The 23,625-nt window shown below is 37.3% G+C and overlaps 2 protein-coding genes and 2 pseudogenes across 2 annotated transcripts; all 4 read left to right on the top strand.

The window, feature by feature from the left end:
* The first annotated feature begins 4,742 nt into the window (after positions 1-4,742).
* On the top strand, positions 4,743-5,984 carry LOC132167634 (acetylserotonin O-methyltransferase-like; annotated as a pseudogene).
* A 225-nt stretch (positions 5,985-6,209) lies between these two features.
* Positions 6,210-13,940, top strand: LOC132169782 (transcriptional elongation regulator MINIYO-like; annotated as a pseudogene).
* LOC132167164 (acetylserotonin O-methyltransferase-like) lies at positions 8,613-9,854 on the top strand. The gene is made up of 2 exons (XM_059578065.1): positions 8,613-9,377; positions 9,479-9,854. Exons 1-2 carry the CDS (start codon positions 8,613-8,615, stop codon positions 9,773-9,775), a joined length of 1,062 nt encoding a protein of 353 aa, XP_059434048.1. The 3' UTR covers positions 9,776-9,854.
* Positions 13,941-21,662: 7,722 nt separating the features above from the next.
* Positions 21,663-22,966, top strand: LOC132167259 (acetylserotonin O-methyltransferase-like). The gene is made up of 2 exons (XM_059578171.1): positions 21,663-22,468; positions 22,570-22,966. Exons 1-2 carry the CDS (start codon positions 21,704-21,706, stop codon positions 22,864-22,866), a joined length of 1,062 nt encoding a protein of 353 aa, XP_059434154.1. The 5' UTR covers positions 21,663-21,703; the 3' UTR covers positions 22,867-22,966.
* Positions 22,967-23,625: the final 659 nt, after the last annotated feature.

The following is a 23,625-nucleotide window of genomic DNA, read 5'->3' as shown; positions in this document are numbered from 1 at the left end:
AATCAATGATAGTATAAAAGATGTCTGTTTCATGCACATCCAAGGAGGCAAGTTATAGGGCATAAGCAGTACAGGCCAAGTGCTGTGAGATGTGCTCATGTTTCCAAATGGATTAAATCCATCCGAGGTTAGTCCGAGCCTTACATTCCTGCTGTCCGCTGAAAACTCCGGATGCAAATTGTCGAATGACTTCCATGCTTCGCCATCAGCCGGATGCCTCAATACGCCGTCCTTTGTGCAGCCTTCTGCATGCCACGTCATAAAGCGTGCAGTATGCTCTGATATAAACAACCTCTGTAGTCGTGGTACAAGTGGAAACCACCGCAACACCTTTACCGGACATTTCTTGCCCGACGATATAGGTTGACCATCCTCATCTAAATTGATTGCATCCATCCATTTAGATTTTTCACATACGGTATATGAATCCAACTCCTTTGTGCCCTTCCAGAATAACATACAGTCATTATGACACGCCGGTATCTTCTCATACCCAAGTCCCATATCTCGTAAAAACTTTTTCGCTTCATATGTATTACCTGGCAGCTTTTCATCTCTCTCAGGCAGCAACTGGTTAATGAACTCTAGGAAGGCCGAGAAGCTCGCGTTACTTAGTCCACCAACGCACTTCAGGTTGTACAAGTGTACAGTCGCACTTAGTTTGGTATGTTTTGTTCCGTTATGAAGTGGTTTCTCCGCCTTTTTCATAAGCATATAATACTTTACTGCGTCACCTTCAGCGGCTTCTTCGTTTACAATGTCTTCACCCCCTTGCACTACGACTTGAGGCTCACAATTGTCTTCCCTGACCACTTCGTGCATGCCGAATAAGTCACGCAACATTGCGTGCATGTCTCCACCCTGATTTGCAGTTGCACCCGCATCTGAAGCCGGGCGATTCGAACCAGACGGTCTATCAGGACCCTGTACATGCTTCTCACCATGATAGTACCATAATGTATATTCCGGCATCATTCCTTTTCCCCCTGTCAAGTGGTCGAATACGAAATCCGGCGGGTGGCGCCGGTAATTTCGACAAATCTTGCAAGGGCAATTGATTTTTCCATCAGGGGTTCTACAGTTACTAACTGCAAACTCCACGAACAGTCTACACCCGTCTCTGTATTCCCTCGTACCCCTAGACTTTGTCATCCAACTCTTGTCCATTTTTCGCTACGTACATAAATTACGAATCAATATAAAAGACTTAAAAAATATATACCTCATTTCAAGCACATGCATATATATAAACCTAAATATTTCAACCACGTTAAAAATATAAACCTATATATACATTATCATATAGGTTTAAATTTTTTATGTCCAAATATAATGCATATTCATGCGAATATATATATATATATATATATATATATATATATGCATGCATTTCTTATATATGATCGAGGACCCTAAAATAATTAAATAACTAGGCCAGGTTAATTATTTAATTAATATTCATATCCAATATTCATGGATATGAATTTGTTAGAAAAATTAAGGGGATAGTACCAAAGTGTGTATTCATTTAGAGTCTCTTTAAGTTTCACAATATTTGCACTTTTGCCATTCAAAAGTGTAAACTTCCTGATAATGTATAGGTATTAATATATACCTAGTAGTGTGTGCATTTGTTATATATGATCGAGGACCCTAAAATAATTAAATAACTAGGTTAGTTATTTAATTAATATTCATATCCAATATTCATGGATATGAATTTGTTAGAAAAATTAAGGGGATAGTACCAAAGTGTGTATTCATTTGGAGTCTCTCTAAGTTTCACAATGTTTGCACTTTTGTCAACTTTTTTTCCAATTAAATCCATGGAATTCGAATTGAATCATCGCTACCATGAGAATGTATAACTTACAAATTAATAAGAGATTTAATGTACGTCTCAATATTAAGACTCATTCAATTTAAGTATTAATTAAACAAAGTCTGAAATTAAATCTCTATAATTATCACCACGTACTACACGTACTTAATTAGAAGGTCAAATGATTAAAATTGAAATAATGTTGTATAAATTATTTACTAATTAATAAGCTAACCTTTTTCAGCTAAACAAACAAAAAATAAAAAAAATAAAACAAGAAGCCATATTTAAAAAACTATTATATTATGAAACAAAAACCTAGCTACCATGAGAAACATCATCTTGCATGCATGCATGTGCATATACAACGAACGTACAATAAGTAAATAATATATATAAAAAAAAAAAAAAACACCTCCATCAATTAATACATACTCACAAATACTCGATCAATCCAATGTATTAACCAAACATCATACGGATTCATGACAAAATAAAACATAAATTTGATTAAACAACACAATATATATATATATATATATATATAAAATAAAACAGTATATATAAAATAAAACTATATATATATATACCTGCAGGAGAGCTGGAGTTGATTGACGGAGAAGTTTCGGCCAGCGTACCGCTGGAGACGGCAACGGCAAAGTGATGGAGCTGGCCGGAGATGGGGAGTGAGCTGGAGAGAGCTAGAGAACTTGCTAGCTAGCTGAGAGATAGAGCTGGCTAGGAGAGAGAGCGCGCGGGAGAGGGAGCTGTACGTGGGCGCCAGAGGAGTTAGCTAGAGAAGAAAAAATAGAAAAAACCAGGGGGAGGGAAGAAGAAAGGGCCAGGAGGGAGAGCTAGAGGGAAAAAAAAAATGGGAGAAATCCCAAAAAGAAGCTGGCATGGGGGCGTGGGCGATGGGATGGCTAGCAGGCGCTGGCCTTCCCAAGGCCACGCCTGACCTGCCACTTGGCACGTCAGGATGCCACTTGGCACGTCAAGATATATATATATAATTGTATGATATATATAAGTACGTTATACTTATATCCTATAAATATAATATTCTAAGTAGAATTTAATTGTAAGTATAATATTGTAATTAACTTATAGCAAAAGTTCTAATATTCTAAGTATTTTTAAAAAATCAAAGAAGAAAAAAAAAGGTTTGTAAATTAATATATAGTATTTACAAAAGATTTTGTAAAAAAGATTTTGTGTTTTCATCCTTCAAGTTGCAATATCTCCAAATTAATTTAAAATGTCATTTTATACAAAAATAGTAAAACGACATGTTTATATATAAAATATGTTTTGGAATGATTGGTTTTGTAAAGCAAATTTTCCAAATCAAAGCTATAAAAATGACATGTGTACGTCAAACCTAAATTAAGGATATATAACATTATCCTCGTTCATTTGGAATCTCCTTAAATAATAAAATTAAGTAACATTAGGCATATTGAAGTATATAAATATTAAATAAACGTTGTATAAAAAAAAAAAAAAATAATAATAATAATAATAAAAGAAATTTATGACGTGCCATCCTTGGCGCGTCAGACATTTCTGACATGCCAAAAAACCCATTAGACATTTTTGACGTAACATTAGGCACGTCCGGAATTTCTTTTATATTTTTTATATTTTATGTTTTGGCAAATTCAAATTAATAAGTAAGATTTTCTTACAGCTGAGTTTGCTCAATGTACAAAGTTTAAGGAAAATAGATAATCATAAAAAGCTACAGCAAATATATCTGAAATGAAATGCCAAAGAACATTTTTTTATATCTCAAACCCTCAATTTCCCAGCCACCTCCAACTCAATAGCCAAATGGGTTCTAAATCAAAGACCCCCCAAATTAGGATGAATAATGAAACTCACAAGACCCCAGAGATCAAAATACCTCTATTGCAGACGCTTCACTCAGAATCAGAAAACTTGATCAATGGAAACTAAGCACAACCTTCCAAATTCCAACCTTTGTTGCAAATTCCAATAAAACCCATGAAGCAAAACACAAATCATACATCTGATTCCCAACCACCAATCAACATGCAGCCAAATGCATTGTAAAGCCACAACCCAAAACGCTCAACACCTCCCAAAGAAACCCAAGAATCCCAGAAATAAAAATTTCACGATGTCTACAAGAGAAACCCAACAAATCCCAGAAAACTATTGGCTCCTAATACATGAAAACATAGGAAAATAAAACTGCTGACGTGTCAAACAGACAGGTCAGAATTTTCTGACGTGTTTGTTTGACACGTCATCAAATTCTGACATGTCTGTTTAACACGTCAGAATTTTCTGACGTGTCGAACGTTGACACGTCAGAAATTAATAAATTTTAATTTTAATTAAATAAATTGGTTAAAAATTAAATATGATTAAATTTTTACTGACGTGTCAAAAGTTGACACGTCAGTAAATCCTGACGGGTCAAAAGTTGACATGTCAGAAAATCCTGACGAGTTACTTTTGACACGTCAGTAAAATATTTGTTGACGTGCCAGTTTCAGCACGTCAGCATTTACTGACGTGGCAAAAAACAGACACTGTTTGCAACGTTAGAAAATGACCTGTTTTTTGTAGTGTACAACACAACACTCATAAGTGCACTCACAACAGTCCATTCCCAGCATTCATTAGTTGTCTTTATTATATATATATATATATATATATATATATAGAAAGCAACGTCAGTCGAGGGCCAGTCTTTGGCTGAATTATCATAAAAGTTAAATGAGAAAAGAAAAGAAGAAGAAAAAAAAAATTACAAGTGATATCGTGAAAGAATCTCTGTGATAGTGATAGCTTAGCTTCCTAATGCGCAGCAACTATTCATTCTTGTATATATGAAGCTCTGACCTGAAATGCAAGGCTAAAATAGCTAGATTTCTCAAACTGATCAGAGATGGAAGAAACACAAAGAAAAGCAACATGGCAGGAGGAAGAGGAACAAGCCGAAGTGGCTATCTGGAAATACGCATTCGGGTTCACAGAAATGGCGGTAGTGAAGTGTACTATTGAGCTTGGGATAGCCGATGCCATTGAAAGCCATGGAAGCCCGATGACATTATCCGAGTTGTCGTCAGCTCTAGCATGCGCTCCGTCCCCCCTCTACTGCATCATGAGGTTTCTAATGCACCGCGAAATATTCAAAGAGGAACTCACCACCGCCCATGGCTCCCCAGGTTATGCACAAACGGCTCTGTCACGCCGTCTGATGAGACATGGAGAACGTAGCGTGGCGGCTTTAATTTTACTAGAAAGTAGCCCAGTGATGCTAGCACCATGGCACAGTCTGAGCGCCCGTGTTCTAGCCAATGAGACTTCGCCATTTGATGCGGCTCATGGCGAAGATGTATGGAGCTATGCTGCAGAGAATCCCGCTCACAGCCAGCTTATCAATGAGGCAATGGCTTGTGATGCTAGGCTGGCAGTGCCTGCCATGATTCACGATTGCCCATAAGTATTTGATGGGCTTGGCAGTTTGGTGGATGTGGGTGGAGGCAACGGAACCACTTTGCAAACGTTGGTGAAGGCATTCCCACGGCTTCGAGGCATCAACTTTGATCTTCCTCATGTTGTCTCGGTTGCGACAGAGTCCATCGGAGTTGAACATGTCGGGGGTGACATGTTTTTAAGTGTTCCAAAGGCTGATGCTGTTTTCCTAAAGGTAAATTAGTATATGATCATTTATGTGATAATTAGGAAGCCCAAAAGAAGAAGGCATGTTTGGGTAATGAATTAATTAATTTGGCTTGTGATCAATTGCAGTGGGTTCTCCATGATTGGGGAGATAAGGAATGCATCCAAATCCTTAAGAAATGCAGAGAAGCCATTCCAAAGGATAAAGGGAAGGTAATAATTGTTGAAGCAGTGATTGAAGAAGCAGAAACGGACAAGCTAACTGATGTGAGGCTGGCTCTAGACATGATCGTGATGGCCCAAACTAATACTGGCAAAGAGAGGACCTTCAACGAGTGGGGATTTGTTCTTGGCAAGGCTGGATTTTGTCGATACACAGTGAAACCCATTCGTGCTGTGCAATCTGTTATTGAGGCTTTTCCATAATATATATAGTGCATGGATTTCTAGTCCTATATAATATAAGTTTGTAATTTTCTTTCTGTAACGTTGTACAAGACAGGTTGTTTGATGTAGCTTGCTTCGTTTTGAGTGCAATTTAAGATTATGGTTTCCTCTAGAAAGAAAAACCTTTCTTCTCTCTCCTGTCTCAAACGCATCCGACACTACAAAAAAATAAATTTTTGCTGACTTACGATTTCTGACGTGTCAGGTGGTCTGACACGTCAGAAAATCCTCATGACGGGTTAGTGTTGACGTGTTTCGGGCGTTACAGTTGTGGGTGTCAGAAATGAAAAATTTCTTAGTGTTAAATTTAACACGTCAGAATTTTCTGAATTTTTCTCACGTGTCAAATTTTGATACGTCAGTAAATATTTTGACACGTCAGGAAATTTAAAATTATTAAAAAAAAAAATAATTTTTTTTTTTTAAATTTTTTCTGGATTTTTTTTTTCAATTAAAAATATTTTTTTAATGAAGGAATAGTACGTTTCTTCTCCCCCCAGCTCTCTCCCTTATCTCTTCCTTCCTCCATTTTCACTCTCTCTCTCTCTCTCTCTTCTTTCCTCCATTTTCACTCTCTTTTCTCTCTTCTTTCCTTCATTTTAAAAAACCCAAACCCAAAAAATCTTCAAAAAATCAAAAACCCAAATAAAAAAATAAACCTTATCCTTCTTTGATCTTCTTCTCTTCAAATCAAAAATAAAAAATCTCTCAAATCAAATCAAAATAAACCAAATCAGAGCTTCTTCAAATAAAAAATCTGTCTTCTTCGATCCTCTTCTCTTCTCTTTAAAATTAAAGGCTCGTTGAAACAGTTGTCCACAGATTTACATCGAAAGACAACATAGAAATTCATCCTTCTAAAATAAAATCTGTTAGCCTTTTAAAGGTAAGTAATTTTATTTTCTTATTTTTGGAGAGATTCTAGATTGCGAATTATCCTGCTGATAAACTGCTGATATTGTCTTTTTTTGATATAAAATACAAGGTCTTGGCTCGATCAGACCAGAAGAATTGTATTAAGTTTATAGAGAATGGGACATTCAAAACTATGACATGGCATATGTATCAATATGTTTCCTCCCTTGACCACTGGGTAAAATCAGGAAGAGAGAACTGTAAACTTTCATCAGCTTCGATTGTTGAACAATTACGTTTTTGGAAGATCTGCATTCAGTATGGATATTGTGTATCATGTTTTTCAGATATTTTCCCTGCGTTGTGCTTGTGGCTGAATCCACCTACAGTTGAAAAACCTATACAGAATAGTATTATTAGTGAATTCAGTTCCATCTGTACAGAGGCATACCTTGTTTTGGAAGCTTTGGCTAGAAGACTTCCAGCTCTCTTTTCACAGGAGCATGCTCGTGATGATACAGAGATCTGGTCTTGGAATTATGTCAGTCCAATGGTTGATTTAGCTATGAAGTGGATAGCATTGAAGAATGATCCGCATATGTCTAAACTCTTTGACTGGCAAAAAGGAATTGGGAGTGACTTTGTTTCCAAGATACTTCTGTAACTCCCTTGTTGTGGGTATATTCAGCTGTCATGCATATCCTTTGCAGAGTGCTTGAAAGGGTGATCCCAGAGGGGGTTAGTGTCAACCTGCATGGAAGTAGGGAACTCATGCCATGGCTGTCCGAGTTTGTTCCTAAGGTTGGACTTGAGATTGTTAAAAATGGATTTTTGGGCATTTCAGATGCCAATAGTTCAGAATATCCTGCTGCAAGTGGCTCTTTCATCGAGGAACTATGTCATTTGAGACAGCAAAGTAATCATGAAACATTATTAGCTTCTGTATGTTGCCTTCATGGATTTTTCCAGGTTATTGTAAACATTGATAGGTTGATCCAGCTAGCGAAGAATGCTGTCCATGGTCCTCCCCAAGAATATTGTATCTCAAAAGAAGGGAAAATAGTGTATGATGATTCGCGTGTTTTTAGAGGAAGGCACGTGTTTTACCTGATTGCAAGTGAACATGCTTGCACAGTTGCACAGCTCTACTTTCGAGGGTCCTGTAACTCCTCTACAATCTTGAAACAATTATATTGATCGACAAAGATGCATCTGTTTTCTGACCGGTCTTTATTGGTGGACTGATGGAGTCCCACGTAGGACCCAAAACAAAGGAAATTAAATTAAAGGAAATTAAAACAAAAAAACAAAAATTATAGCAGTACAATCTTGAAAGAATTATTGTGCATGATGATGTACAGCTTCATTTCTTATTGCGAAAACAATTCTCTTTCTCGTGTATATATATATATATATATATATATATATATATATAGATTGCTCAACCTCAAGTGTATCACCTCAGCCTTAAGCGATTAATATTTAGATTGCACGACAGACGATAGAGAGAGAGAGAGAGAGAGTTGGTGGGGGTTGATACTTGTAGTGTCATTGTTGTCTGCACATTAATAGTTTTCATGTAAGGCAGATATTGTTTCCTTGGTTGGTTGTCCATACTTTCCTTAGCTGGTGTCAATGTTTCTTCACAGCTGTAGGATATAGGAGCTGATTGCTTGACAGCTTGCATGGTTGATAGTGTTTCCTTAATTGGTGTCAACGGTTCTTCGTAGCAGGATGTCATAGCTAGATGGTTGACAGCTTGCAAGGCTTTTGCTGATGTGGAATTCATACTACTAACATAAAATAGCTAGATTTTTCAAACTGATCAAAGATGGAAGAAAAACAAAGAGAAGCAACATGGCAGGAAGAAGAGGAACAAGCGGAAGTGGCTGTCTGGAAATACGCATTTGGGTTCACAGAAATGGCGGTAGTGAAGTGTGCTATTGAGCTTGGGATAGCCGATTCCATTGAAAGCCATGGAAGCCCGATGACATTATCCGAGTTGTCGTCAGCTCTAGCATGCGCTCCGTCCCCCCTCTACCGCATCATGAGGTTTCTAATGCACCGCGGAATATTCAAAGAGGAACTCACCACCGCCCATGGCTCCCTAGGTTATGCACAAACGGCTCTGTCACGCCGTCTAATGAGACATGGAGAACGTAGCATGGCGGCTTTGATTTTACTAGAAAGTAGCCCATTGATGCTGGCACCATGGCACAGTCTGAGCGCCCGTGTTCTAGCCAATGAGACTTCGCCATTTGATGCGGCTCATGGCGAAGATTTATGGAGCTATGCTGCAGAGAATCCCGCTCACAGCCAGCTTATCAATGAGGCAATGGCTTGTGATGCTAGGTTGGCGGTGCCTGCCATGATTCACGATTGCCCAGAAGTATTTGATGGGCTTGGCAGTTTGGTGGATGTGGGTGGGGGCAACGGAACCACTTTGCAAACGTTGGTGAAGGCATTCCCATGGCTTCGAGGCATCAACTTTGATCTTCCTCATGTTGTCTCGGTTGCGACAGAGTCCATCGGAGTTGAACATGTCGGGGGTGACATGTTTTTAAGTGTTCCAAAGGCTGATGCTGTTTTCCTAAAGGTAAATTAGTATATGATCATTTATGTGATAATTAGGAAGCCCAAAAAAAGAAGGCATGTTTGGGTAATGAATTAATTAATTTGGCTTGTGATCAATTGCAGTGGGTTCTCCATGATTGGGGAGATAAGGAATGCATCCAAATCCTTAAGAAATGCAGAGAAGCCATTCCAAAGGATAAAGGGAAGGTAATAATTGTTGAAGCAGTGATTGAAGAAGCAGAAACGGACAAGCTAACTGATGTGAGGCTGGCTCTAGACATGATCGTGATGGCCCATACTAATACTGGCAAAGAGAGGACCTTCAACGAGTGGGGATTTGTTCTTGGCAAGGCTGGATTTTGTCGATACACAGTGAAACCCATTCGTGCTGTGCAATCTGTTATTGAGGCTTTTCCATAATATATATAGTGCATGGATTTCTAGTCCTATATAATATAAGTTTGTAATTTTCTTTCTGTAACGTTGTACAAGACAGGTTGTTTGATGTAGCTTGCTTCGTTTTGAGTGCAATTTAAGATTATGGTTTCCTCTAGAAAGAAAAACCTCTCTTCTCTCTCCTGTCTCAAACGCATCCGACACTACAAAAAAATAAATTTTTGCTGACTTACGATTTCTGACGTGTCAGGTGGTCTGACACGTCAGAAAATCCTCATGACGGGTTAGTGTTGACGTGTTTCGGGCGTTATAGTTGTGGGTGTCAGAAATGAAAAATTTCTTAGTGTTAAATTTAACACGTCAGAATTTTCTGAATTTTTCTCACGTGTCAAACTTTGATACGTCAGTAAATATTTTCACACGTCAGGAAATTTAAAATTATTAAAATTTTTTTTTTTTCTTTTTTAAAATTTTTTCTGGATTTTTTTTTCAATTAAAAATATTTTTTTAATGAAGGAATAGTACGTTTCTTCTCCCCCCAGCTCTCTCCCTGATCTCTTCCTTCCTCCATTTTCACTCTCTCTCTCTCTCTCTCTCTCTCTCTTCTTTCCTCCATTTTCACTCTCTTTTCTCTCTTCTTTCCTTCATTTTCAAAAACCCAAACCCAAAAAATCTTCAAAAAATCAAAAACCCAAATCAAAAAATAAATCTTATCCTTCTTTGATCTTCTTCTCTTCAAATCAAAAATAAAAAATCTCTCAAATCAAATCAAAATAAACCAAATCAGAGCTTCTTCAAATCAAAAATCTGTCTTCTTCGATCCTCTTCTCTTCTCTTTTCAATTAAAGGCTCGTTGAAACAGTTGTCCACAGATTTACATCGAAAGACAACATAGAAATTCATCCTTCTAAAATAAAATCTGTTAAAGGTAAGTAATTTTATTTTCTTATTTTTGGGGAGATTCTAGATTGTGAATTATCCTGCTGATAAACTGCTGATATTGTCTTTTTTTGATATAAAATACAAGGTTTTGGCTCGATCAGACCAGAAGAATTGTATTAAGTTTATAGAGAATGGGACATTCAAAACTATGACATGGCATATGTATCAATATGTTTCCTCCCTTGACCACTGGGTAAAATCAGGAAGAGAGAACTGTAAACTTTCATCAGCTTCGATTGTTGAACAATTACGTTTTTGGAAGATCTGCATTCAGTATGGATATTGTGTATCATGTTTTTCAGATATTTTCCCTGCGTTGTGCTTGTGGCTGAATCCACCTACAGTTGAAAAACTTATACAGAATAGTATTATTAGTGAATTCAGTTCCATCTGTACAGAGGCATACCTTGTTTTGGAAGCTTTGGCTAGAAGACTTCCAGCTCTCTTTTCACAGGAGCATGCTGGTGATGATACAGAGATCTGGTCTTGGAATTATGTCAGTCCAATGGTTGATTTAGCTATGAAGTGGATAGCATTGAAGAATGATCCGCATATGTCTAAACTCTTTGACTGGCAAAAAGGAATTGGGAGTGACTTTGTTTCCAAGATACTTCTGTAACTCCCTTGTTGTGGGTATATTCAGCTGTCATGCATATCCTTTGCAGAGTGCTTGAAAGGGTGATCCCAGAGGGGGTTAGTGTCAACCTGCATGGAAGTAGGGAACTCATGCCATGGCTGTCCGAGTTTGTTCCTAAGGTTGGACTTGAGATTGTTAAAAATGGATTTTTGGGCATTTCAGATGCCAATAGTTCAGAATATCCTGCTGCAAGTGGCTCTTTCATCGAGGAACTATGTCATTTGAGACAGCAAAGTAATCATGAAACATCATTAGCTTCTGTATGTTGCCTTCATGGATTTTTCCAGGTTATTGTAACCATTGATAGGTTGATCCAGCTAGCGAAGAATGCTGTCCATGGTCCTCCCCAAGGATATTGTATCTCAAAAGAAGGGAACATACTTGATAATGGGATACTTAAGGGGTCTATGGTTGAATTGAGAAGTCTCTTAAACATTTTTATGAAGTTAGTTGCTTCAGAGTGGCACTTTGTTCAGTCCATTGAGATATTTGGCAGGGGCGGCCCAGCTCCAGGGTTGGGGGTTGGGTGTTGGCTGGGGTGCATCTGGTGGAGGATTTTGGTCTGCTGATGTTTTGTTGGCACAAATAGATGCAGGATTTCTCATTTACTTGCTCAAAAGTTTTCAATTGCTGTCTTCTACCGATACATCCACAGTTGAAGCAATGACCTTCGCAATGCAAAGGATCAATTCTGCCTTCGGTGCATGTTTAACTGCTGGGCCTAGGGATAGCGTTTTTGTGGAAGAAGCGCTAAATATTTTACTCCGTGTCCATGCTCTAAAGTTCCTTGGTCTCTGTATTCAGCAGTTTTTCCACCTTAATAAGAGATTTAAACCATTTGCGTGGGAATTTAAAGAAGAGGACTACCTGGTTTTCAGTGAAACATTAGCTTCTCACTTCAGGAACAGATGGTTGTCTATGAAGAAGAAGGTCAAAGACATGGTCAATAATAGTTGCTCTGGAAATAAAACATTTAAAAAGGGTAGTGCAGGTCTGGATACTATATTTGAGGACTTGGACACGTCAAATAAGATCAATCAAAAGCCTACTTCTTTAGTCGTAGAGTGGGCTCAACAGAGACTGCCACTTCCGACTCATTGGTTTCTCAGTCCAATCTCAACCATCTGTGATAGCAAGCATGCTGGCCTGATAAGAGATAAAACAAAAAAATCTTGTCCAAGATCCCAATGATTTATTTGAAGTTGCCAAAGCTGGACTTTTTTTTTAATTTGGGTGTTGAAGCAATGTCCACTTTCAAATCCACTGAAGTCCCCTCCCCTGTTCAGATGGTGCATTCTTTATCTGTGATCTTACTTGTTGGAATGGGCGTTCTTGAAGAGGAGAAGAGTAGGGATGTTTATGAAGCTTTTCAAAATATCTATGGGCAGCTTCTTGACCAAGCAATGGCCAGTATAAGTGGTGACCTCACTTTGAAGAATAAAGTAGATATATTGCCAGAATCCAGAAATAAAAATAATGCAGGGTTTCTAATGTTTCAATCAGAGATTCATGAGAGTTACTCAACATTTATTGAAACTCTTGTGGAGCAGTTTTCTGCCTTATCTTATGGTGATTTGATTTTCGGCCGGCAAGTTGCAGTCTATGTACACTGTCAAGTCGAAACTCCTACACGACTTGCTGCCTGGAATACTCTGACCAATGCTTGTGTTCTTGATCTTCTTCCACCTCTAGAGAAATGTATTGCCGAGGCTGAGGGATACCTAGAACCCATTGAGGTATGGCTACCTAAATATCACCTTATTTATATGGGGACCTGCTCCCCTTACACTTGACATATATTTCATGTTATTAGCCGAAAGGCTTCTAAAATACCTGAGAACTTGGTATAAATGTCATGAAAATTTATGGAAATTGGTTCTTCTGCAGGACAATGATGGTATTTTGGAGGCTTACGTGAAGTCATGGAATTCTGGTGCCCTTGACAGGGCTGCAACTCGAGGATCGGTAGCATATACACTGGTTATACACCACCTTTCTTCTTTCATATTTCACTCTCATGCTGTTGACAAGTTTCCGTTGCGCAACAAGCTCGTAAAATCTCTTTTACGACACTATTCCCGGAAGCAGCACCATGAGGTACGGAAATTTTCAGAGACTGTTGAAAACTCCAGTGTGGGTCTGGTAAAAATGAGTGGGACGAACAGATTCAATGTTTACTGATTGACACTGTCAAAATGTGGTGCCCGTGTATATTTGAAATTGACAGAAGTGGAAAAACTATGTCAATGGATATGGAAAGGGAAATTGCAGTGTCTTGCACTTCTGTTTTCGTTGAATAAAATACATAAACATGTACCACATTTGGAGTTAGCTTTGCACTACTTTTCTTTTGGTGTTCCCTTGTTTTCAATAAATAAAGCAACACAAGAAAGTAAAAATATTCTAATTGTTTATTATGGCATGTCACAGGGAATGATGTTGAATCTTATTCGATATAACAAGCCATCTACATCTAAGATGCTTGACCGAAATGGCGGTTCACCGCTAGAGAGAGGCGGTGTAGAGAAGAGGATCGAGGTATTAACAGAAGCTTGTGAAGGGAATTCCTCTTTGTTGACAGAAGTGGAGAAGCTGAAGTCCTCTTTATAAAGAAATGTTTATAAATATAGAAAATGCTTTGTAAATTAGTACGTTGAAAAGAAGGAAATGAAAAGGTTTTTCATATTTGTTTTCTATATCCAGCGATGTGGGTACAAGCGAATACTACCTTGCTTATTTAGTATGATCATTCTCATCCTCACCATGCATCCAAGAAGGAAGATGTCAAGTAGACTTGCTAAGGGAAAAAAAACTCATAACTTGTCATGTGGGTGATTTTGGTTAGGATATCTGGTATCTTACTATGTTATATAAGGAAAACTAGAATTCTCCTAAATGTGACGTGTCTTTTAAAATTACCATTGAATTTGAGATCATCATTATTAAATTTTGATTTATTAGTAATTTTAAAAGTCACGTCACATTTGGGAGGACTATAGGATAACTCTAATATTTCTTATAGCATTACTCTCTTACAAGTAGTAAGATATAACTTCCATTCGAAAGTGTAATTGATGAATAATTCAGAAAAGTTGGAAGAACACTTTTCCCCAACTGTGTTTAGCGTTGCTATCATTTTTGCATCATTTTATTTTGATTACATGTCAAAGCTTTACACGTTTCCAACTACCAAACTTGCTCTACATCATTCTCTTTGTGGCTTCTCTCCTCTTGGGTTTAAAATGCTGCGTGGTGCCTCTTTGTCCAGCTAGTGGTATATTGCATATTTCACGTATTTATTAGAATATTAATTAAATGGTTAAATTTATTATTTTTATCAACTTACCTGTTTGAAATAAGTAATAATTTACTATGGTATTAGAGTAAGGGTATCGAGTTTTAACCCTCTTTTCACACTTTACTCTATTTTTGTTAAATATTTTATATATTAGACCTCACTTGGGAAGTTGGGAGTACCTCAAGCCAACCCTTTTCTAGTTTTTTTTTTTTTTTTTAATGTTTTAATCATTTTATTTTTAAATTTTTTTAATTAGATATATTGACACATGTCAATTTTTTAGGAGTGCTGACATAAATTTTCGTCAAATTTTGGATGTAAATTAGACTGAGGTACTATCTCTGTTTTTAGCTATTATCTGTGATACAAAATGAAATCGATGAGGCAAAAAAATAAAGTTGTTAAACTATAAGGGCAAAAAAATATTTTACATAAAAAAAACAAAAAAAAAAAAAAAAATCATTGTCCTTTTTTCCGTGAAGCATATAATTAATAACCCCTTCGAATACACGCTTGCTCTGTTTTTTTTATTTTTTTATTTTTTTAGTGAAATGTACTTGGCTTTTAATGGTTCGTCGATTCTATGATAAATAATTTTTGGCGTAGAGTTTTGAAAGGAAAAAAAAAATAAATAAAGAATTTATTGATTTCATATAAGGTAGAAATGAGTTTTGAATTTTTTACGAGAGAAAAGTGAGAGTTGTGTTTGGCAAACCATTTCATCACCTCAATACCATTCACACACCATTTTTTTTCAAAAAAAATCAACATCAAAATATTTTCATTTTTTATATCACATCATTCAATTTTTTTTTTTTATTATTATTCAAATTAAAAAAACACTACAGAACAAAATATTTTTATTTTTCAATATAAAAAATTCAAAATTTTATACCACATCAATCCACGTCAGGTACAATAACAAAGGCAAAAGGATTTGTCAAACACAACCAAAAAAAAAAAAATTGTTTGTTAAAATGAATAAATGAAGTTGACTTTTTTCAGGAAAATTGAGAAAAAATAGTTAGCGAACATGCCCATGATCTTTAAAGTCTAAAAAGCTCTTCTTGTACTTGATTTTAAATTTCAATATTGAATGTTATCAAAAACTGGATACAGATCTTCTTTAATTTTATTGTTTGCATTATTAGCAATTCTGACATCAAATGTGAGAGAATTTCTATGGGGTTCATCTCTCATAAGTCAAAACAAATATAAAATAACCTGCCCTTCTATTGGAGCATATAGACTAGGGCTGACAATTTAACCCGTGACACGCGAACCCGACATGAACATGATACGTAAAATTCAGGTTAGGGTTGGGTTTAAATGGGTTCAGGTCATAAACGGGTCACCCATTTACGATATGTTTAGTAAACATGTCGTGTGGTGTCAACCCGCCGGGTTCGCAGGTTGACATGTTTGACCCGTATGTTCTTGTTTTTTTGTTTTCATTAAACTTTTCCCTTTGATGGTTTGTAACTTTGTAAGGTTTGCCCTTTGATGGTTTGATTATTGTTTTTGAGGAAACTTTAATGAGTTTACATTCGTGTTGTGTCGGGTCGGTCTATAAACGGGTAACACGACACAATTACGACCCGTTTTATATAAATGGGTCGTAATCGTGTCGTGTTACTTGTTTATAGATCGTGTCGTTTTTGGGTTTGACACGTTTAGTTAAACGTGTCGTGTTTGGGTTGCGCTTAAACGTGTCGGGTCGTAATCGGGTTGGACACGAACCCGACAAGCAAACACGTTTTGCCAGCCCTAAATTATAGACCGTATAAAAATTCTCTCACATTTGCACATGAAGAATCACTAACAATCCTAACAATAAATTTATTAAAAATTTCATTTACCCTCCTGACTTTCATCATTTTTACAATGTCCCTCCAAAGTTTAAAACCTTTCGACTTGGTATATCGAACTTAAAATCAAATTTCACCCCTGTTAGGAATTTTGGTTAAATCTTAACGGTGGCCGTTGAAATTTCTAAAATACCTTTATTTAAAAATTAAAATATAATTGTAATTTTATAAAGTTTACAAGGGTATAATGATAATTTTATGCTTTGACCATTTAATTTAACCCCAAATCCCAACCGGATGAGTGAGATTATAAAAAAATTTAAAATTCGGTACACTAATTTAAGAGTTTTTTGGAACTTTAAATGAAAATTACAAAAATAATGAAAGTTAACTAGAATTAAGTGAAATTTTTCCTAGAAATCAGAATCCTCAAAACTGAGGGCACTGTAAGTCTATGCGCGGACCAAAATTCTAGAGATTCCTGTTATTCCTTTATGAAACGGCTCTCCGGCATCCATTACCATTCGTTGGCATGTTTTTCATGGTCAAAGTGTCCGTGGGGATCGGAGCTGGTAATATAATCACCAATTACATATTCGAAGTTGAACTATCTCGATTTCTCATATATATATATATTCAATTATGCAGATGAAGCTGCAGCTATTTCAAATATTGACAACCACCACATGTGAAGATTATGCAGAAGCTGTTTCTCATTTTGACAAAACACTTGTAGTCTCGGAGAGAAGTGGGGGCGACCTGGGGCGGTCGCCCCTGGTAAAAAATATTAAGAAATTTTTTTTAAGTATTTTTCTGACATGAATTGTTTACCGCCCCAGGTAACAAAATTTCGTTAAAAAAAGAAAAAGAAAAAAACTCCTCCAGCTGTTTCGGTTTCTTGGTTTCACATAAAAAATAATAAAAAAAAAAGAAGTCAAGAAATTTAATGTTTATTTTTCAATATATGGCATTTTCTTGTCATAATCCAAGTACCCAACCAAGTAAGTTGAGAGTAAAGTTTATAATTAAAGCCATTAACGCCTTCATTTGTCTTGGTTATGACAGCGCCCTTAATTTGTCTTGGTTATGATAGCGCCCTTAATTTGTCTTGGTTATAATTTAAGCTTTTTAATTGAGATATATCTCTTATTTTCATCATTTTGTTTATCTTATTCTGAAACAATATATATTGTTATTTTTTTTTTTTGTTTGGTGTGTTTTACATGCTTTGGGATTTTGTCAAGCATCAACGAGTTTCAGAAGATGATTGCCAATCCACTACAAAAAAATATGGGTTTAGTGACGTGGCAACTGTTAATTAGTTGTTGCCACGTGATCGTTTTATAACGTGTTAGAAGACAACACGTTACCATTATTATTGGTAACATGGCATTTTTTACATGTCACCATACGGTGATGTGGCAAAAATGCCACGTTACCATAAGATGACGTGCTAAATAGACACATCATCTTATGGTAATGTGTCATTATATTTGGCAACGTGTTAAAACGCCACGTTACCATATGGCAACGTGGCAATATGACACGTTACCAAATGGCAACGTGTCAATTTCACACATTACAAATTGGTTAAAATTTAAAAAAAATTAAAAAATAAAATTTTTCAGAAATTTGATGATAAAAAATTGTTTCAGTGACTCCTTGCATTATTTGCTAAATGAGGAGTGTTTTTTTTATACAAGTGTAATCTTGTAATCTTGTAAACAATCATACAATTAATTATGTTGACATTCATTCTATTATTAATAACTTTGAGAAAAAAAAATTGAGACTTAGGACTTTTTGGCAGGCAGATCATGATCTAGATTGCATGCAATGCAATTTTGTAACGTGTCAAAATCTGACACGTTACCACCCTTTGTAACATGTCAGATTTTGACACATTACCATTTGGTAACGTGTCAAAATCTGACACGTTACAACCCCTTTGTAACGTGTCGAGGAGTACTTGACCTGTCAAAATGCTCTCGTTGAAATGACGAAGAACCAGATGATGGCACAGCCAACACTGTATGACTAGGGTAAGAGCGCATAGTCTGGGATCTAGTCTCGACACGGACAAATTCGAAGATGGTAGTGTCCAACGTGGGAAGAGGAGAACGATGTAAAAGTTGCACACGAACAGGCTCAAAATCATAACGCAAGGCCATCAAAAATTAGTAAAGGTGATGTTGATTTCTACGTGTAACATACTTCTCAGCATCAACAGGATCCTTCCAAATAGGGTCAGAAACATTAATTTGGTTTCATAAGAATTTCATGCAAGCAAGAAAATCATTAATATTCTGACTAGGTTCCTGCCTTAGATGGAAAAGCTCAAACAGAAGCTAATACTCGTGAGCACCATCCACAGAAGAATAGCGAGAAGCAAGCATATCCCAAGCACCCTTTGCTTCATCAAAACTGCCAAAGAGCGCAGAAATGGATGGGATAGTGGTGTTACGGAACCACGTGAGAATCTTATGATGGTTACTATCCCAATCAATAAGACGAGTGGTGAAAACATCCTCTGATTCAAAAGCCCCATTAACTGGCTTTTTAACCTCCCCAGTCAAATAAAGCCAAAGTTTGTGACCTTTAAGAAAGCTACGCATAGATTGGGACCACACCATATAGTTTGTGCCATCCAATACAGTCTAAACATGATGAATAATCTCGTTTTGTGCCATCTATACTGGTAAAATGTAAAAACAGACCACAAATATGAAATCAGGACGAAAAAATAGAGTAGAAAGCACCTGGTCAACTCTGGAAGTCAACAAAAGTCAACAGCCACTAGTCAACGCAAGACTGACGTGGCACTAGGGTTGACATGGAGTTGCTGACGTGGCACTAGGGCTGACGTGACACTGCTGATGTGGCATGACTGACGTGGTAGCCTGGAGTGTTGGCGCATGTGGTGCACGCGCGACAGTAGGCGGCGGCGCTAGGCGCGTGAATCTCATGTGCAGAACTTTGGGTGGCGCGTGAGGGTGCGTGAGGTGGCGAAATGTGATTCTGTTGGCGGTTCTGGAGTCGTCGGAAGAAGAGCTATCGATCGGTGGGCTGGCGGAAGCGATCGGACCACCATGGCGGCCTGTGGTAGAACGATAGTGGTGAAATTGCCGAAACTTTGGGCGGCACATGTGGGAGCGTGAGTACTCCGATGGGACTGTGTGCGGCGGCTCTGTGACGGTTGTCTTCCGAGCTTTTAAGCGGTATAGTGATCCGGTGAAAAGTACAAGGAGAAGATATAGAACCGAAAAGGACAAAGGGAAGAATTTGCCGGAGAACACTAGCGTCGCCGGAAAAATAATACGGGATGCGAAAAAAATTTAAAGGTGATTTAGGACCTGTGCTTTGATACCATGTTGAAGATAAGGTTGTATATTGAATCACACCGAATAATGTATAGAAGGGGCCTATATGTATAGGCTAATAATAGTAACCTAGTAGACTTAAGAAGGTAAACCTAGTAGACGACCTAAAGTACTTAAGGAAGTAAATAACTGTTAACATAATATTCTTAACACTAAAAAAATATGGTTTACTAGTTGAGGGTTGGTGACTTGGTGTGATGCATTCAAATCCCAACAAGGTTGGTCAAGCCTGGGTTTTTATTCAGTTAAATTTCAAAAGAAAATATTCAATTTTAAAGGGAGACAAAATAAAATTCAGTATTGTAAAATATTGGGATATTTACAGAACGGTTTGGTGATTTTAAAGGTCTTAAGGTTTAAGGAATGATTATAATTTCACTATTAATTATATGCAATATTGTGTATGCAAAATAAATATGATATTGAACTATGGAAGGTACGTATACTTTAGGGACTAAAAGAGAGTTATAAGTACAAATTTACTGTCCCTTTTTCCCCTCTCTCCCGTATTGATTAGAAAAATAAAATAAAATACAAATACAAATTTATTGATAACACTTACAAATTTTACATATTACCTAAGCCTTATTTTAACCTTTTGCCTCAAGCCGATTTTCATTGCACTATAGCGTTGTTCAATTAAGTAATTCGACCCTTAATATGGACATGTAAATTTTTTTTATTTTTTGAGCAAATAATGGTAGGCTAGAAAGATGAATTATGACTATTTTACCTGAAGCGTGACTATAATAACATCTATCTGTTGGGAGCCGCAAAGAAAAGGTTTAGACTATGAGAATCACAAGCGCTCCCTCAAGTCTCACTGAGTCATAGCCTAACTCAGTCTCACCAGAATATCAATAAGAATCCAAAACCGCTAATACTAATCAAACATTTGTAAAAATTCTCCATTGCAAATATTGAAACCCACGACTTAGATTACTGAAAATTTCTTTGAACACCATACCTTTAAATTTGGTATGGACATGTAAATTGGAGTACAAGTTGGTTGACGGTGGGCAGTACTAATGATAGGCGCGCGTTGGGTGCTGACTGCTGACACTGCCCGCGGGGGAAATTGTGGGGATGGGCGAAGAGGTGACACAATGTGCTGTTTTCAACTTTGAAAATAGTGTATGATGATTCGCGTGTTTTTAGAGGAAGGCACGTGTTTTACCTGATTGCAAGTGAACATGCTTGCACAGTTGCACAGCTCTACTTTCGAGGGTCCTGTAACTCCTCTACAATCTTGAAACAATTATATTGATCGACAAAGATGCATCTGTTTTCTGACCGGTCTTTATTGGTGGACTGATGGAGTCCCACGTAGGACCCAAAACAAAGGAAATTAAATTAAAGGAAATTAAAACAAAAAAACAAAAATTATAGCAGTACAATCTTGAAAGAATTATTGTGCATGATGATGTACAGCTTCATTTCTTATTGCGAAAACAATTCTCTTTCTCGTGTATATATATATATATATATATATATAGATTGCTCAACCTCAAGTGTATCACCTCAGCCTTAAGCGATTAATATATAGATTGCACAACAGACGATAGAGAGAGAGAGAGAGTTGGTGGGGGTTGATACTTGTAGTGCCATTGTTGTCTGCACATTAATAGTTTTCATGTAAGGCAAATATTGTTTCCTTAGTTGGTTGTCCATGCTTTCCTTAGCTGGTGTCAATGTTTCTTCACAGCTGTAGGATATAGGAGCTGATTGCTTGACAGCTTGCATGGTTGATAGTGTTTCCTTAATTGGTGTCAACGGTTCTTCGTAGCAGGATGTCATAGCTAGATGGTTGACAGCTTGCAAGGCTTTTGCTGATGTGGAATTCATACTACTAACATAAAATAGCTAGATTTCTCAAACTGATCAAAGATGGAAGAAAAACAAAGAGAAGCAACATGGCAGGAGGAAGAGGAACAAGCGGAAGTGGCTGTCTGGAAATACGTAATTGGGTTCACAGAAATGGCGGTAGTGAAGTGTGCTATTGAGCTTGGGATAGCCGATTCCATTGAAAGCCATGGAAGCCCGATGACATTATCCGAGTTGTCGTCAGCTCTAGCATGCGCTCCGTCCCCCCACTACCGCATCATGAGGTTTCTAATGCACCGCGGAATATTCAAAGAGGAACTCACCACCGCCCATGGCTCCCCAGGTTATGCACAAACGGCTCTGTCACGTCGTCTGATGAGACATGGAGAACGTAGCATGGCGGCTTTGATTTTACTAGAAAGTAGCCCATTGATGCTGGCACCATGGCACAGTTTGAGCGCCCGTGTTCTAGCCAATGAGACTTCGCCATTTGATGCGGCTCATGGCGAAGATTTATGGAGCTATGCTGCAGAGAATCCCGCTCACAGCCAGCTTATCAATGAGGCAATGGCTTGTGATGCTAGGTTGGCGGTGCCTGCCATGATTCACGATTGCCCAGAAGTATTTGATGGGCTTGGCAGTTTGGTGGATGTGGGTGGGGGCAACGGAACCACTTTGCAAACGTTGGTGAAGGCATTCCCATGGCTTCGAGGCATCAACTTTGATCTTCCTCATGTTGTCTCGGTTGCGACAGAGTCCATCGGAGTTGAACATGTCGGGGGTGACATGTTTTTAAGTGTTCCAAAGGCTGATGCTGTTTTCCTAAAGGTAAATTAGTATATGATCATTTATGTGATAATTAGGAAGCCCAAAAAAAGAAGGCATGTTTGGGTAATGAATTAATTAATTTGGCTTGTGATCAATTGCAGTGGGTTCTCCATGATTGGGGAGATAAGGAATGCATCCAAATCCTTAAGAAATGCAGAGAAGCCATTCCAAAGGATAAAGGGAAGGTAATAATTGTTGAAGCAGTGATTGAAGAAGCAGAAACGAACAAGCTAACTGATGTGAGGCTGGCTCTAGACATGATCGTGATGGCCCATACTAATACTGGCAAAGAGAGGACCTTCAACGAGTGGGGATTTGTTCTTGGCAAGGCTGGATTTTGTCGATACACAGTGAAACCCATTCGTGCTGTGCAATCTGTTATTGAGGCTTTTCCGTAATATATATAGTGCATGGATTTCTAGTCCTATATAATATAAGTTTGTAATTTTCTTTCTGTAACGTTGTACAAGACAGGTTGTTTGATGTAGCTTGCTTCGTTTTGAGTGCAATTTAAGATTATGGTTTCCTCTAGAAAGAAAAACCTTTCTTCTCTCTCCTGTCTCAAACGCATCCGACACTACAAAAAAATAAATTTTTGCTGACTTACGATTTCTGACGTGTCAGGTGGTCTGACACGTCAGAAAATCCTCATGACGGGTTAGTGTTGACGTGTTTCGGGCGTTATAGTTGTGGGTGTCAGAAATGAAAAATTTCTTAGTGTTAAATTTAACACGTCAGAATTTTCTGAATTTTTCTCACGTGTCAAACTTTGATACGTCAGTAAATATTTTCACACGTCAGGAAATTTAAAATTATTAAAAAAATTATAATTTTTCTTTTTTTAAATTTTTTCTGGATTTTTTTTCAATTAAAAATATTTTTTTAATGAAGGAACAGTACGTTTCTTCTCCCCCCAGCTCTCTCCCTGATCTCTTCCTTCCTCCATTTTCACTCTCTCTCTCTCTCTCTCTCTCTTTCCTCCATTTTCACTCTCTTTTCTCTCTTCTTTCCTTCATTTTCAAAAACCCAAACCCAAAAAATCTTCAAAAAATCAAAAACCCAAATCAAAAAATAAACCTTATCCTTCTTTGATCTTCTTCTCTTCAAATCAAAAATAAAAAATCTCTCAAATCAAATCAAAATAAACCAAATCAGAG

This window comes from Corylus avellana, chromosome ca1 (genome assembly GCF_901000735.1).
Source record: "Corylus avellana chromosome ca1, CavTom2PMs-1.0".
NCBI classification, from domain to species: Eukaryota; Viridiplantae; Streptophyta; class Magnoliopsida; order Fagales; family Betulaceae; genus Corylus; species Corylus avellana.
This window is presented reverse-complemented; position numbering and strand designations above follow the sequence as displayed.